At 42.1% G+C, this 13,166-nt stretch overlaps 1 protein-coding gene across 1 annotated transcript in view; it reads right to left on the bottom strand.

The window, feature by feature from the left end:
* Nucleotides 1–13,166, bottom strand: part of LOC138214594 (growth factor receptor-bound protein 10-like) — a 48,609-nt gene that overhangs the window by 25,206 nt on the left and 10,237 nt on the right. The window contains exons 4-5 of the mRNA XM_069176325.1: nt 6,130–6,382; nt 4,312–4,435 (exon numbers count right to left, since the gene is read on the bottom strand). Coding sequence (XP_069032426.1) covers nt 4,312–4,435; nt 6,130–6,382 — 377 coding nt within the window. The remainder of the gene's footprint in view (nt 1–4,311; nt 4,436–6,129; nt 6,383–13,166) is intronic.

The following is a 13,166-nucleotide window of genomic DNA, read 5'->3' as shown; positions in this document are numbered from 1 at the left end:
TGTTGCGCTGTCCGAATCTGCATGAAGAGGCTGTTTTCGTGCTGCAGGGAGAAGGAGTTGCTCTTTCCTACCCGACTCTCTTCTCCATGCGCTGTTACGGGACACACTGAGGCGATGTCTTCTTAAACGATTCATCATATTGAAAGTATTGCCGCTAGCATAAGCAACACGTGTTGCACATCGTTTGCACACAGCAGACCGAAACGATGCCGTCAGATGTTTCACCGGGTTATTGGTGCGAGGCTTTATTTTTCCTAATAGCTATTTGAATTTTGTTTCCTGTGCATGCCTCATGGCCTTTTTCAAACGAACCAAACAACAGACATGTCCTGAACCGCGACCAGCCAACCGAAGGGGTCGGATTTTTTTACTTGAACCGGTCCACCCCGAGCGAGCACCAAATATTTCAATAACCAGACCACACACTGAATAACAAACCATGAGAAACAGACTTTTTCACATCCCTTTTTTTTTCATTACGACATCTCTTTTCTCTTGCATCTTTCCACAGGGAGGTCAGAGGTCAGGGTCAGTTAAGGAGCGGCAAACCCCAAGCTACTTCAGCCGAGCGGAAGCCTGCCAACCCATGGTGCTGGAGCCCAGGTCCTTCGTTTGAAACCCAGAGACAGTCTCTTTAACCACTGGGGCCTCCCTGCTGTCCCTGATGTTCGTAATGTTTGTCTTTGGCCTCAAATGAAAGCAGGAGTTGTGTTACAGCCGCAGTCGGTGCCAAAGCAAACCCATTTGTGCCCAGCGATGAAGAACGGGAACCGACCAAATAATTGTGAAAGCCAAAGGGAACATGACTGAACTGTATGGTGTAAGACTGCCACAACCTGCGTGGGAAATCCACATTTTCAGAATCCACCATTAATTACAGCGAAGACTACTGAAACAACTTGGGACCAGCAGCTACCAGAGCAGGTTTAAAGAATTTGAAGAGTCACTTTCAGAGACAGGTATTCCCCCAAAACCTGTTTCTAAAATCTGTTGAAGATGCAGCGTCATGTTATCAGTTCATGGTAGCATGCTAATGCTTTCCTGGTCACAAATCTATCTTATCAAAGGCACGCTGTCATGTCACGTCTACACAGTTTTACTGGCTCATAATGTAATCTGTGTCTCTCTCTGAGAAAGACTGAAGCTTAGTGAGGAATGTTCAGATTCCAACTCTGCAGCTGGAGGGAGAGAGATCCTGTGATAAAGCCGTGCCAACGCAAATACAATACGACTATGTCTGCGGACCAACGCACGGCACGGCACGTCTGACAGTCCAGTCTGCATTGTTGTCTAAGCCGCTCTCAGACTGCGTAATTAAACAGACCTGCACATATCCATGCATGCATGTACTCCAATGAAACCTCTAGCAGAGTCTCGGTTAGTTCACATATGACAATACACAACATAGCATGGCTGCAGCAAAAGCCCCTGTCGTAGACAGTCTGCCACTGGTCTTGCTGAAGTGATTTGATCAGTGATGGTTTCATTCAATCAGCCGTAGACCGGCCACAGCTCATTTTAAGCATTAGAGTGCATTTAAGTACATAACGGCTCCACGGGCAACGGAGCCATGTTAATACTGGGGCTGGTTTCGTGCGATGTTTCAAACTTCAAACTTCATTAAAGTCTGGAGGCACGCCAACAGCTCTGAGAGGTTGGACTTACAGGCACAGCGCTGCTTTGAGCTGAATGCTAACATTAGCAGGTGCCAACATGTGGACGTTTACCATGTTAGCATGCTAAACAGCATGTACTGTGGACGTCGATAAATTTGTTGGTTGAAAAAAAAAATGCTTAATTTCTCCTGAAGAATTGTGAAATTAAATGCATTTTCTTCATGCATACCTGCATGACTTTGGTATGTTACAGAGTAAAACAAAGAAAGTGTGAAATAACATAAAAGTTGGCAAAAATGGCCTCAACAGAGTTGTTGGCATCTCCAGAAAAGATTATAAGTAATTGTACTATGGTGATATTTCAAACAAGCTGTTTTCTTTGATTAGTATCACACACATCTTCAATCTTGTAAACAGTATTTCAGCCTATTCAAAATGAAGAAAAGTGGATACTCTGATGTTTGGTGTCATCATGTGCATCACACTGAACATGAACCAGAGAGCGAAGCAAAGCAGAGAGTTGTCAGAGAAGATCAGAAAGAAAATTATACACAAGCATGTTAAAAGTAAAGGCTGTAAGACAGCTTGATGTTCCTGTGACTACAGCTGCAAATATTATTAAGAAGTTTAGGGTCCATGGGGCTGCTTGCAGTGATTGTCTCTACAAGTTGTGCCACAAAATATTAGGTTAGATGTCCCATAATTTTTGTCATTGTCATTTTGATTTGTTTTACTATTTAAAATATTCTGTTGAATCAAAAATCAAAACCAAAACTGATTTTGGTTAAATATGAAATAAACAATAATGAAGATGGATTCATTCACATCTGTCTACTAACTAGCAAAAAACACAAAGAACAGCTGATTAAGAGGTGAATGCCATTAGTTTTGCAGGTATTTAGTCATAACCCAAAGTATTTATGGATTCACAATTCGTGCCAATCCATTTAAATAGTTGACATATTTTACTCTAAACTAAAAATGTGAACCATTTGGAGGCATAGTAACATCAAGAGATCATCAGAGTCAATAAAATGCACTCTCTGTGCCGCCATGCAGCTGAAATGGCTCTATGTTGCATTTTAATCATTTAAGTGTCATTGTCATAGTAATTAATCGTTAACTGTGATTATGGTGCAGAGGGTTTTTCACATTTTTACTTTCCATGATCCCCGTCACCTCCAGTCCCTCGTTTATCAGCCTCTGAGCCACCTCCTCTGCTCCTTCGGCCAAAAACCTTTCTGTCTTTTGCTGACCACGATAAACATGCTGGAATGTTGGAGGTGATTTTTCCATGTGCTTTTTTACTCCTTCCTGCACGAGCTTTTATCGCCGTTCGCCCTGGAAAAATACTAACACCTTCCTGTTTTTGTGCCATTAAGCAATCTTAAAGAACGTCCAGCCTGCTGCGACCCGGTTAAATGCCAGGAAAAAAAAATGAAGTAAAGATGAAGTATAATGCTACCAGGCCACAAAAATCACAAACTGCGGCTAAAACAGTCTAAACACACAGATAACAACAACTATTGACTGATTATTGCTTCTTCAGATACACAAAACGGTAGTTAAATGGACATAGCTGTAGACAAAGTGAAGATGATGAGGGAAAGAGACATGAAGCGACATTCAGTCAGCTCTCACACACTCAAACACGCACACAAAAGATCCTTTGTACAAACTGCAAACTTGCTCTCTGACTCCAGACCTTGTGAGATGATGTCAACAAATGCAAAAATAATGCTCTGCATCATCACATGTCTGTGTATGCGTGTGTTAACTGAATAATGACACATGTGTGTGCATCTGTGTGTGTATTCATATGTGTGTGTGTGTGTGTGTGTGTGTGTGTGTGTGTGTGTGTGTGTGTGTGTGTGGGAGAGCGAGCTACAATCTAAAATAACTTTTATTGTTCAGGGTGGGCATCCTGAAAACATCTTTGAGAAGGATGGAACATTCCTGGGACAGGAGGCTCTACAGGGGGAAGGAAGGGCGCAAAGCTGTGACACACACACACACACACACACGCACACACGCACACACACACACAGGCGAGTGTGCGCTCACACTGACGCTAAGAGCCAGGGTTGAAGCGTGTGAACCGGAAATGGGCGCCTGTCTTGCCGGAGCCAGCAGACGGTTCAGAGAGATCCGACCTGCAGACTTTCCCAGCTCGGCCGAGGAAGTCTGCACTTCTGTCTGCAGCATCCTGGAGACACTGCTCAAGTCCCTCCACAGCAAAACATGTCTGCATGTGTCGACATGTGATTGATAATGATGATTCCACAATAACACACACACACACACACACACACACACACACACACACACACATACGTGTGTCCAGATAACCCAGGGTGAGCTGTTGTGTAATGGAAGGAAAGGCTGTACGCAGCCAAAGAAAACACATGCTGCTCTGACCTCAACATAACAGGCCGGTCAGCTGGTTTCAAAACACACATACACACACATGCAGGAGACACACACACTCCGCTGTCATGACTGTGGTCCATAATATATCTCAACCATAGTGGCACTAACTTGTGACACCTTCTTTTAAGTCACTAAATTACTAAAAACGTAATTAACAATTAAAATGTGCCAGGAAGTCGGTGACGCTGGTTTTCAGTCAGTAACCCTTTAATACATGACCACACCTGCCTCGTCCGATCAATGAGTGTGTATTAGGTGGACTTACGTGGTTGTCAGAGGTCTGTATGGGGCTCAGGACGGGGGATCCTGCCGGGCTGCAGAGCTCAGGGAAAGGGTTGGGGATGGCTGGCAGCGAGGCCGGACGCAGATGCTGCTCTTCCTGCAGGCACCTGCAGAGGGAGACACACACATGCATGAACAGAGGAAGAGTTACACATGGTTATCTTTTGGGTATGGAAATGTACAGCACACATCACGTTATTTTATTAAAACCCTGACCTTTGATCATGAAAACATTACTAGGGAGGTAATGTATTTGTGGTTAAAATGCTGTAAAGTTTACTTTATTGTATTTATTCACACAAATTAGCTAAAGCTATTAAAAGGCTCAAACAGTAATAATAATAATAATCTGGACATTTAAGGGTTTTGAGTGCAAATTTGTTGCAAATCAAGTTTGTCAGTGAAAATGTTTGAACTGAGAATAAAATTATTTGCATTGCAAACAAATTTGCTCTTATAGTTTTATTATGAAACTAGACTTTTTGGTTGCACATTAAATTCCTTTGTTTGGGAACCGAAACCTTTGCAAGTTGAGTTGGAAGTAGAAGGCAAGACATACGTGGAGACGAGAGTTTCTATTGGTTGTCTGACTTAGAGTCAAACAGTAACAACAACCATCTCCACTGATATAACCACCAGCAAGTCAGAAAGATGAGTTTTGAGAAGTTTTTCTGAGTTGATCATGGACTTAAACGGAGGCAAGGAGACCAACGGCAAAAGCACAATCGTGGAGGATGCGGGGGAAGGAACACGTTGCAGTTCACAACATGGAGACAAAAAGTAAAGTAAAAAATATGTCTAGGAGAAACTTGAAAAAAACAATCAGATGCTTCTGAACAGAGAAAATGCAGAGTTGTACGGTGGGCGTTGCAGCAGCAGCAGAAAGAAGCAAAAAAGTCTGAAGGAGACCAACACAGAACTGAGGGTGTTCATCAGAATAGCAGAGAAAGTCAAGTCACAACCTTAAGATGTGTCTTAATGTTGACCTATTTATAACTCATAATAGCTATCAAATGCTGAGCTAATAAAAAAAATTGCGTGATTCCTAAAATCTTAAACTACATCTGAAGCGTTTCATGTGTCCACATCCTCTAAAATCCTAAAAGCACTTAGCATCAAGTGTCCTGGTCTGTCAAAAGACTTTATTCTATTTCGATATGTTGATCTCTGAATGACTATCGTTGTTCAATGAGAAAGAAATATCTTGAGACGCAGCATCAAACTGATATTGCTATATGTGGTAATACTACAGTTGTGATATTACTCCACTGGTATATTTGCTTATACCAGTGGTTATTATATTTGCTGTTAGGTCAAATTAGGGTACTGAGACAACTCTGTCAGCGACGGTTTTGTGTTCCCGTGCCGATCGTGTTGGGCTGCAGCCCCGAGTCCATCTATTTGTCTTTTTCTGCTCGACGGTTTAGGAAACTGATGACCAATAACGTCACAAAATAATTAAAAACAAAACAACTGCAACACCAGAAATCTCTGTAATGCAACAAATCACATATTTCTGATATATCTTACTGTCTTTTTTCAAATTTTCCAACTGAATTTAGTTGAAGATGTGTAGTTCAATCAATGAGTGTACTTGTTATGTTGAATGGTTGAGAAGGGGGAAAGGCGCTACAGGCAGCTGGAGACAGATTGCTTGCTGATGCACATAAACCAGAAAAGGAAAAAAAAAATTCAATATCTTTCATGCATATTTCATATCTGGAGGCACAGAGCTTCCAGCGGTCTCTGTCTTCAATACAAACCAGAGAAATCAACATAGAGGTCCAAGTTGTGCGTTTACCTGACAGCCTGGATGTGCATGGGCTGAGAGTGTCGCAGCCTCTCCCTGGAGGGGGAGGAGGAGGGCAGGGGCGGGGTGTGACGACGGTGAGCCTGGCTGTGTCCCAGGTAGGCAGCTTGCAGGTGATGGTGCTGCTGGTGGTGGTGAGGAGCGTGCACGTGGCCATTGTTTAGCAGAAGCGCGGTGTCTGAGTACACGCTCTCCATGGAGGAGTTCATGTCATTCACCAGCTGCTCCAAGTCCACATCATCTTCTGTGGGGGCAGGTGGATGGGGGAGGGGGAGGGTAGGGGAAGGGAGGAGGTGAGTGAGAGGGAAAGTTGCAGGGCATTAAGTTGCTCAAGTCGATATTTGCTGCCATCTACAACCACCTGATGGTTATTAAAAATCATCCTTCATAAACTCGTATAACTGCAAATAATTAAATGAAATTAAGTGAATCAGTTGAGTTTAACTGTTGCAGTCAAGTATACACATGAATAAAACAAAGCTGCAGAAGAACCAGTATTTTCTCTCAAATCTTTCCAGTTGATATAAAAGACTTCAATAAAGACAAAAAAGAGAAACTATAAAGTCTGGTTCTGGAGATTAATACATTTGTAACAATGTTTGTTCTTGTTATTAATGCATTTAAACACAATTTGAGACTGACTTATTCATTAAGAAATCCCTGGTGAAGAGTTTAAAAGGTGACCAGACACCATTCTGTACTCGGGATGGGTCATGATGTATATTGGGTTAATCCCATCAAAAGGTGGCGGTTAAACCCCTGAAAGCTGTCTGCTAACATAAGGAGAAGAAGAGCATGTTGCTCCGGAGCTCTGCAGGTAAAACTATGTGAGATCGGACGCCACGGTGAGAACAGCAGAAATATGTAAAGACAACTACAGGTGTCAAAAACGTCTGTGTGGAACTCCTTTTAAACATAAATGAAGATGGGGTGGAATGTAAACTCTGTGGGTAGAGCCAACGGATCTTCAGTCTACCACAGTTATTCACAGTCAGAGTGAAACACGGAGCAGACGGTCCGTCTACTGATCAATAATCAATGGCAAGACAAAGTAAGTTTGATGTTGGAGTTGCAGCACAAACAAAGACCCGAATCTCATAGATGAAGCTAAACACATGCTTATCAGCTGTGTCCAAGCATCTTAGAGGTTGGATAGCATTTTTTGAGTCTCCCTTTCTCTCTATGCATGTGTCTTTATGTTCAGGCGGGGTAGGGTGTGTGTGTGTGTGTGTGTGAGGGGGGGGGGGGGGGGGGGGTTAGTAGTTGATTAGTACTGAGTGATTATCAAATATAATTTTTGCTTGAAACTCTTATGTTCTGTACTTTGCTTTACTTTGAACAAACAGCTCGCCAACTTTTCCATGGTTCCTCCTGTGCACACTGAGACAATATCACAGTTTTCTCATAGCCGTAACTCAACATGATCAACAGTAAAAAAAAAATTAAAAAAATTTGCAGCAGCACATTGTGTCTCTGAGAGCGCAGCCGTGTGGTGAAGCTCCACTCTTCCTGTTGTTGGATTTGTTTTGGATTTTGTCCAGTGCCTGTGCAGTACACCGACTCACTGCCCTGCCAATGGGTCCGACTATGTGGAGGTTACCATTCGAGATGCTGCGATGTGTATCGGGCAGCGGAGGTTAGAACCAGAAGCCGCCCCGCAGACCAAACAACTGGCCAAACCAAACCAGTGTGAAGGGCCTCGAGTTCTTCATGCTTATCTTTTAACTTGAACTGTTACTAATTAACTAAAGTCAGTCCAGGATGAAAAAACTGTGAGCTGCTTTGATGACCTGCTCTTCAGTTTCTTCATTCTGATGTTGAATCAGTAGATTTTCTTGCCCTTCAGGGACAAATGGAGATGAACTTGCAGACGGCCCTTATTACTTACAATTTTCCACGCTTACAGCAATGAACTTTCTAAATCTAAACTTCTAACAAGCTCATTTGCACTGTCAGCTCATGGGAGAAACGTGTGCTAGCTGGATAGAAATCCCTCTAATTAAGTCAGTTTTAGTTAAGGGTAGAACACGCTCTGTTAAATGTCCTCACAAGTGCTGTCTCAACGGGTTTCTGTGTGTGTGTGTGTGTGTGTGTGTGTGTGTGTGTGTGTGTGTGTGTGTGTGTGTCTAAGGCCTTTGGTCCTCTGAAAGTCCCACCCCTTCACCACACACCAAATTCCTGACATTCCTGTTGGAAGAAATTACAGCACCCTGGAAACTTTAACCAGCCTGTTCATGGCACATGGTGGCCAAATGATCAGGACAAAGTAGGACATCATAACATGTACACACACAGAGGGGTGAGGCCAGGACACTATGTGCACTATGCTGTGCTGATGAGCATGTGCATGTAATTACAAAGGAGACTGAAAAGAAAAACATTGCATTCTACAGCATGTACACATACAGGCAGAGTGTACTGTACATGCTGAGAGCGGATGAGAAACTGTACCAAAAACAGAAGGAGTCGCTCATCTCAGTTCACAAAGAGTTATGCATGATACTCATGACACTCATGACACACACGCAGGACAGTCTGGGACACAGGGTGGACAGTCAGACATGGCTATTATATAAGGCTGTATATACTGTAGGCTCGCAGGATCACAGTGCAGACATCTGTCATCACTCATTTTATTATTCACACTTTTGTTTTTTTCTATTGTAACATGTTAAAATGTCTTCCACGAAATCAGCTTCTTAAATCTTGATGGTTGCAGATGGACAATAACTTTTACTTTTTTTTTTTTAAAGGCACAATTGGAGCAGTAAAACACAGATGCAGGGAAGGTACTAAAAGCTGACAAGTGCTTTACAGCCATGTGAGCAGCGTGGGTCAGGGGGGAGAGATGTTGGTCTGTTGGTTGTTGCACCACTTTGGTCCAGAACTTAAAAATGTCAAAGACTACCAGATGGATTGCTGTAAAATTTTCAACAAGCTTTATTGTCTGTGAGCTTCAATGTTCCCTTTGATTTTACTACAGTAACGCCAATACTTTCTGAGTACACATCTACTCTACAGTAGATCCCATCGGCTTTTTTGTGCATACTTTGTGGTTTGTGCAAATTAGCAAATATTAGCCGACTGAAACACTTATATCTCGTAAATATCAGCACGTGTTAGCACTGTTGCTGTTAGGCTAACATTAGAATTTAGTTTAAATCACCTCGAAGAGTTTCAACCTTGACTGTCAACTCTTCACTTCTGCAGCACCTGAACATTCAAGAGCATTTTCTCCCCACACTAGAAACAATGCCTCACGGTTCCTCGTGTCCGTCATCAATCAAGTTGCAGTTTAAAATCCATGATTGTCCAGACTCATATAAAATCTAAAGTGAAGACTGAGAAGGAATTTGGCCAATAAAACTAACTGACAGTAGACAATGCTTCAAATATGCACGCTGCTGCAAAGGAGCAAGGATACTTAACACACATCTTCAGCCTGACTGCACAGAAGAGCAACGCAAACAGCTCAGTTTCAAGGTGGACACGCAAGATTAGTGTCACAGATTCTGCATTTGACCAAATGTGAAATATTGTCACGATCTCCCCGTCTGTTTCTCATGATTGAATGACAGACAAAAATTGTTCTTCGCAGAACATTTGTCAAAGTGAACATTTGTGCCATATTTAAAGCGATTCACCAGAACTCCAAAGCTATTGTGTTCACAGAAGTTCAGCCTTTCTGTGTGGAGTTTGCATGATCTCTCTGTGCCTATGTGCATTTTCTCCCACCGTCTAAAGACATGCATGTCAGGTTATTTGGTGAGTCTAAATTGGCTGTAGGTGTGAATGTGAATGTGAATGGTTGTCTTTCTTTCTGTTATGGACTGGCGACTTGTCCAGGGTGTGGGTACCCTGCCTTCATCCAAAGTCAGCTGAGATAGGCTCTACGGCCCCCTGGGACCCTGTTCAGGACAAAGTGGGTATAGATAATGGATGGATGGAAAAATAATTAGACAGACTTGAAGTCACAGTGACCTTTGACTACCAAAATCTAATCAGTTCATCCTCCAGTCCAAGTGAATGCTTGTGCCAAATCTTAAGAAATTCCCACAAGGTGGTCCTATATTATTCATTCATGAGTATGGTATGGACAGCCTAAAAACATTACACGTCCAGCCACAGCTGTCGCTGGCCTGGAGGTGTAAAAGGTATTCTAGAACTGTGAAAATGGAAAATGTTATATCTGAGCATGTTAGCACATCACTGTGAAGATACTAACATTAGCATTTAGTTTAAATCACTTAGCTGCCAGCAAAAGTATGACTGTCGACTCTTTACTTATGCAGAACCTGAACGTCCCATTTAATTATAATTTTCTCCCCAAAAATGACTTCAAGATCTTTTTTGGTTTAGTGCTGTTTGGGATGGCAACAGCTTCAGGTCAAGATGCTTGAACGATAATCAAACCTCATGATGCAAAGGATGTAGTTAAGAAGCACTGGTTGAAGCCTCGTCGGTGTCCAGATAAAGAAAAGTAACTACACTTCAAACAAGAAGATCCTCCAGCATCTTACTTGTACGTTTAAAAGTTTTCGGTTTTGCTGCTCTTCACTGTTAAAGCTACTGCAAGTTGACATAAAATGTAGCTTTGTGCAGCTTTAGGAGCATAATGATGGTATCATTGGCATTCCTCTCCCTCCTCCTGCGGCTGGATTGGCCCAAACTCCACTGGCGGTTCCAGGAAGGGAAGCCAAAGGACATATAGAATTAAAATGTCGTCTCCCTCTCTTCTACAAACTTCTACGAATGTCTTACTGCAGCAGTCTGGTTAACACATGACGGCAGAACCTTCCATACAGCCAGTTCATTTCTGCAGGAAATACACTGAATAACTGCTCTCCGTCTCTGCTAACCACAATCTGCAATCATCGACCCCTGACAGCCGTCTACAGGTCAGTAAAGAGAGCTGGATGTTCAGGTTTTCAAAGGCAAAGTGCAACTAAGTTCTTTAATGTCCTCTTAAAATACAGATGTTAAATTTCACTTTTTGCATCAGTGCTCCATCTTTTTGTCGTAAAGGTAAACAGTCCCGCAGCTGCTGCTTTACATATCCATCGAATTTGTGTTGTCAGTGCATTCACACTTTGAATATTGGGAAGCACACGCCTTCTTTATGGCCACTAAAGTGAAAGTGAAACTAATGAGCGAGATCCGAATGACCACGTGTAAATGTGAGGGTGTGTAAAGAAATAGAGTAATCCTTCTCTCTCTTTATGATCATTACTGAGATAGAAGTTCCTGAACTTTTAAGCCTCCAGCTGAAACCAGAGGTGTGTGCTTCTTACTCTGTTGAAGTGAAGCAGGACGATTCTGGAAGAGAGCTAATAAAACAAATAAACCAAAACATGAAACCTGGTGCAGTGTAATGTCTAGCTAACATGCAGACAACAACACGGTATGGATGAATACATGTCTTTAGATTATTAAAAAGACAGGCCTCGTATAAATGAAGGGCATGTAACCCAAGCCAGCTGTGATCTAAATATACAACACATCCATCGCTGAGGCTGATGTAGGGTTTCTCTGCCATCAAACGCCAGAATGAAACTGTAGCTGAGTGACTTTGACTCCGGCCTTTTCACTGAAGTCTTCTTTTGTCCTACAAAACACATTATCAGGGAAACCTCAGCTGGTTGTCGGTGATTGATGGATACACCGAAAAGTGAATAAGTCACCTTGTAAGCAGTGGAGACATTTTACAGACCGCTGCTTGGAACTACGTGATGGTCTTTTTAGCACAGGGAAGTCAGATGAGTCCAGCTGAGAGGCTTCATTCCCTCGCAGAGACATAATCATAATATTCTGTATAACTCGTCTGCTCTACATTGAATTTAAACTACTCAGTAAAAGGTTGTTTTTTTTGTCCAAATAGCTCCTATAACTGTTCTCTTGTATACAAATGGATTTGACCTTTTGTTGCATAATAGGAGAACAGACTGTTGTTATTACATTGTATCAGCATAGTTTAGTACTTAAATAAGTGTAAACAAACTTAAAGTACACTGACATTTGCAATAAAGTACATTTTAAAGTCAGTGGTGATTGTGATAGTATCATAAACTTGTGGTTAACTTCAGTGAGGATTGTAATTTACTATTCCTCTTCAACTTGCCTCATCAACTTGTTCTTCAGTTAGTGCTTCTCCATTTCCTACAATTATGTTTTACAGCTACCACCAAGTGGACATAAAACTGCTGCAATCAGTTCATTTTTATGTGTAGATGAGAAGAAGACCATATCAGTGCAAGAGGTTTCAATTCAGCAAAAGGCAAGTCAAGCAATGCATTTTGGTGGAACAATTAGTCTGTTTGCCACTTTAAGTTAGCCTGGTGTTACCAGACCTAAAATCACTGCATGAATGTATAGGTGTGGGTACGCTCCGCAGGAAATTGTTTGCAGCCATTGCATCCTACTGGACGTAAACCTACATATGAGAAATAAATACTTGACTTCAACATCATTGCACTGAACCACCGACACAGTTCACTGATTGGTCCTTTCTTCAGGGTGGCTGAGCAAATGTTAATGCAAACAGGCTGTCTAGCAGAAGAAGAAGAAAACTGAAACTGTGAGCAATAATCTAGTGTGGCCAGGCTACTTCAGTGATGCACTTTTCTCAAAAGTATTTCCACGAATTATACTCCTATAATTAAGTTCTAAAGTTAATTATAACTTTAGAACTTCATTCACATGAACTGACAAACCCAATCTGATCATTAATCCTGAAGTTTTACATCACCTAACAGCCTAATATCACACCAAAGCATGTAATACACCCGTCAGTCCACTAAAGAATACAGTGTTAGTGTCACGTTTTACTTTGACCGGGCGCGAATAGTTCACGCATGCATGACCAGGGTCAAAGCAAAGACATCACATGAAAAAGTACAAAGAGCGATAAAGTCCAAGTAGAGAAGAGGTTTGGGTGGAAGAATGGGGTAAAAGCAGGACTTTCACTCAGAAGACTGCAGATAGAGTCCCTCAGAAAGCAAAACTCAACGTGGATTTCTTTGAAGTGACGT

This window comes from Embiotoca jacksoni, unplaced genomic scaffold (assembly GCF_022577435.1).
Source record: "Embiotoca jacksoni isolate LCO1_2020_lvr unplaced genomic scaffold, fEmbJac1.0.p SCAF_7, whole genome shotgun sequence".
NCBI lineage: Eukaryota > Metazoa > Chordata > Actinopteri > Embiotocidae > Embiotoca > Embiotoca jacksoni.
This window is presented reverse-complemented; position numbering and strand designations above follow the sequence as displayed.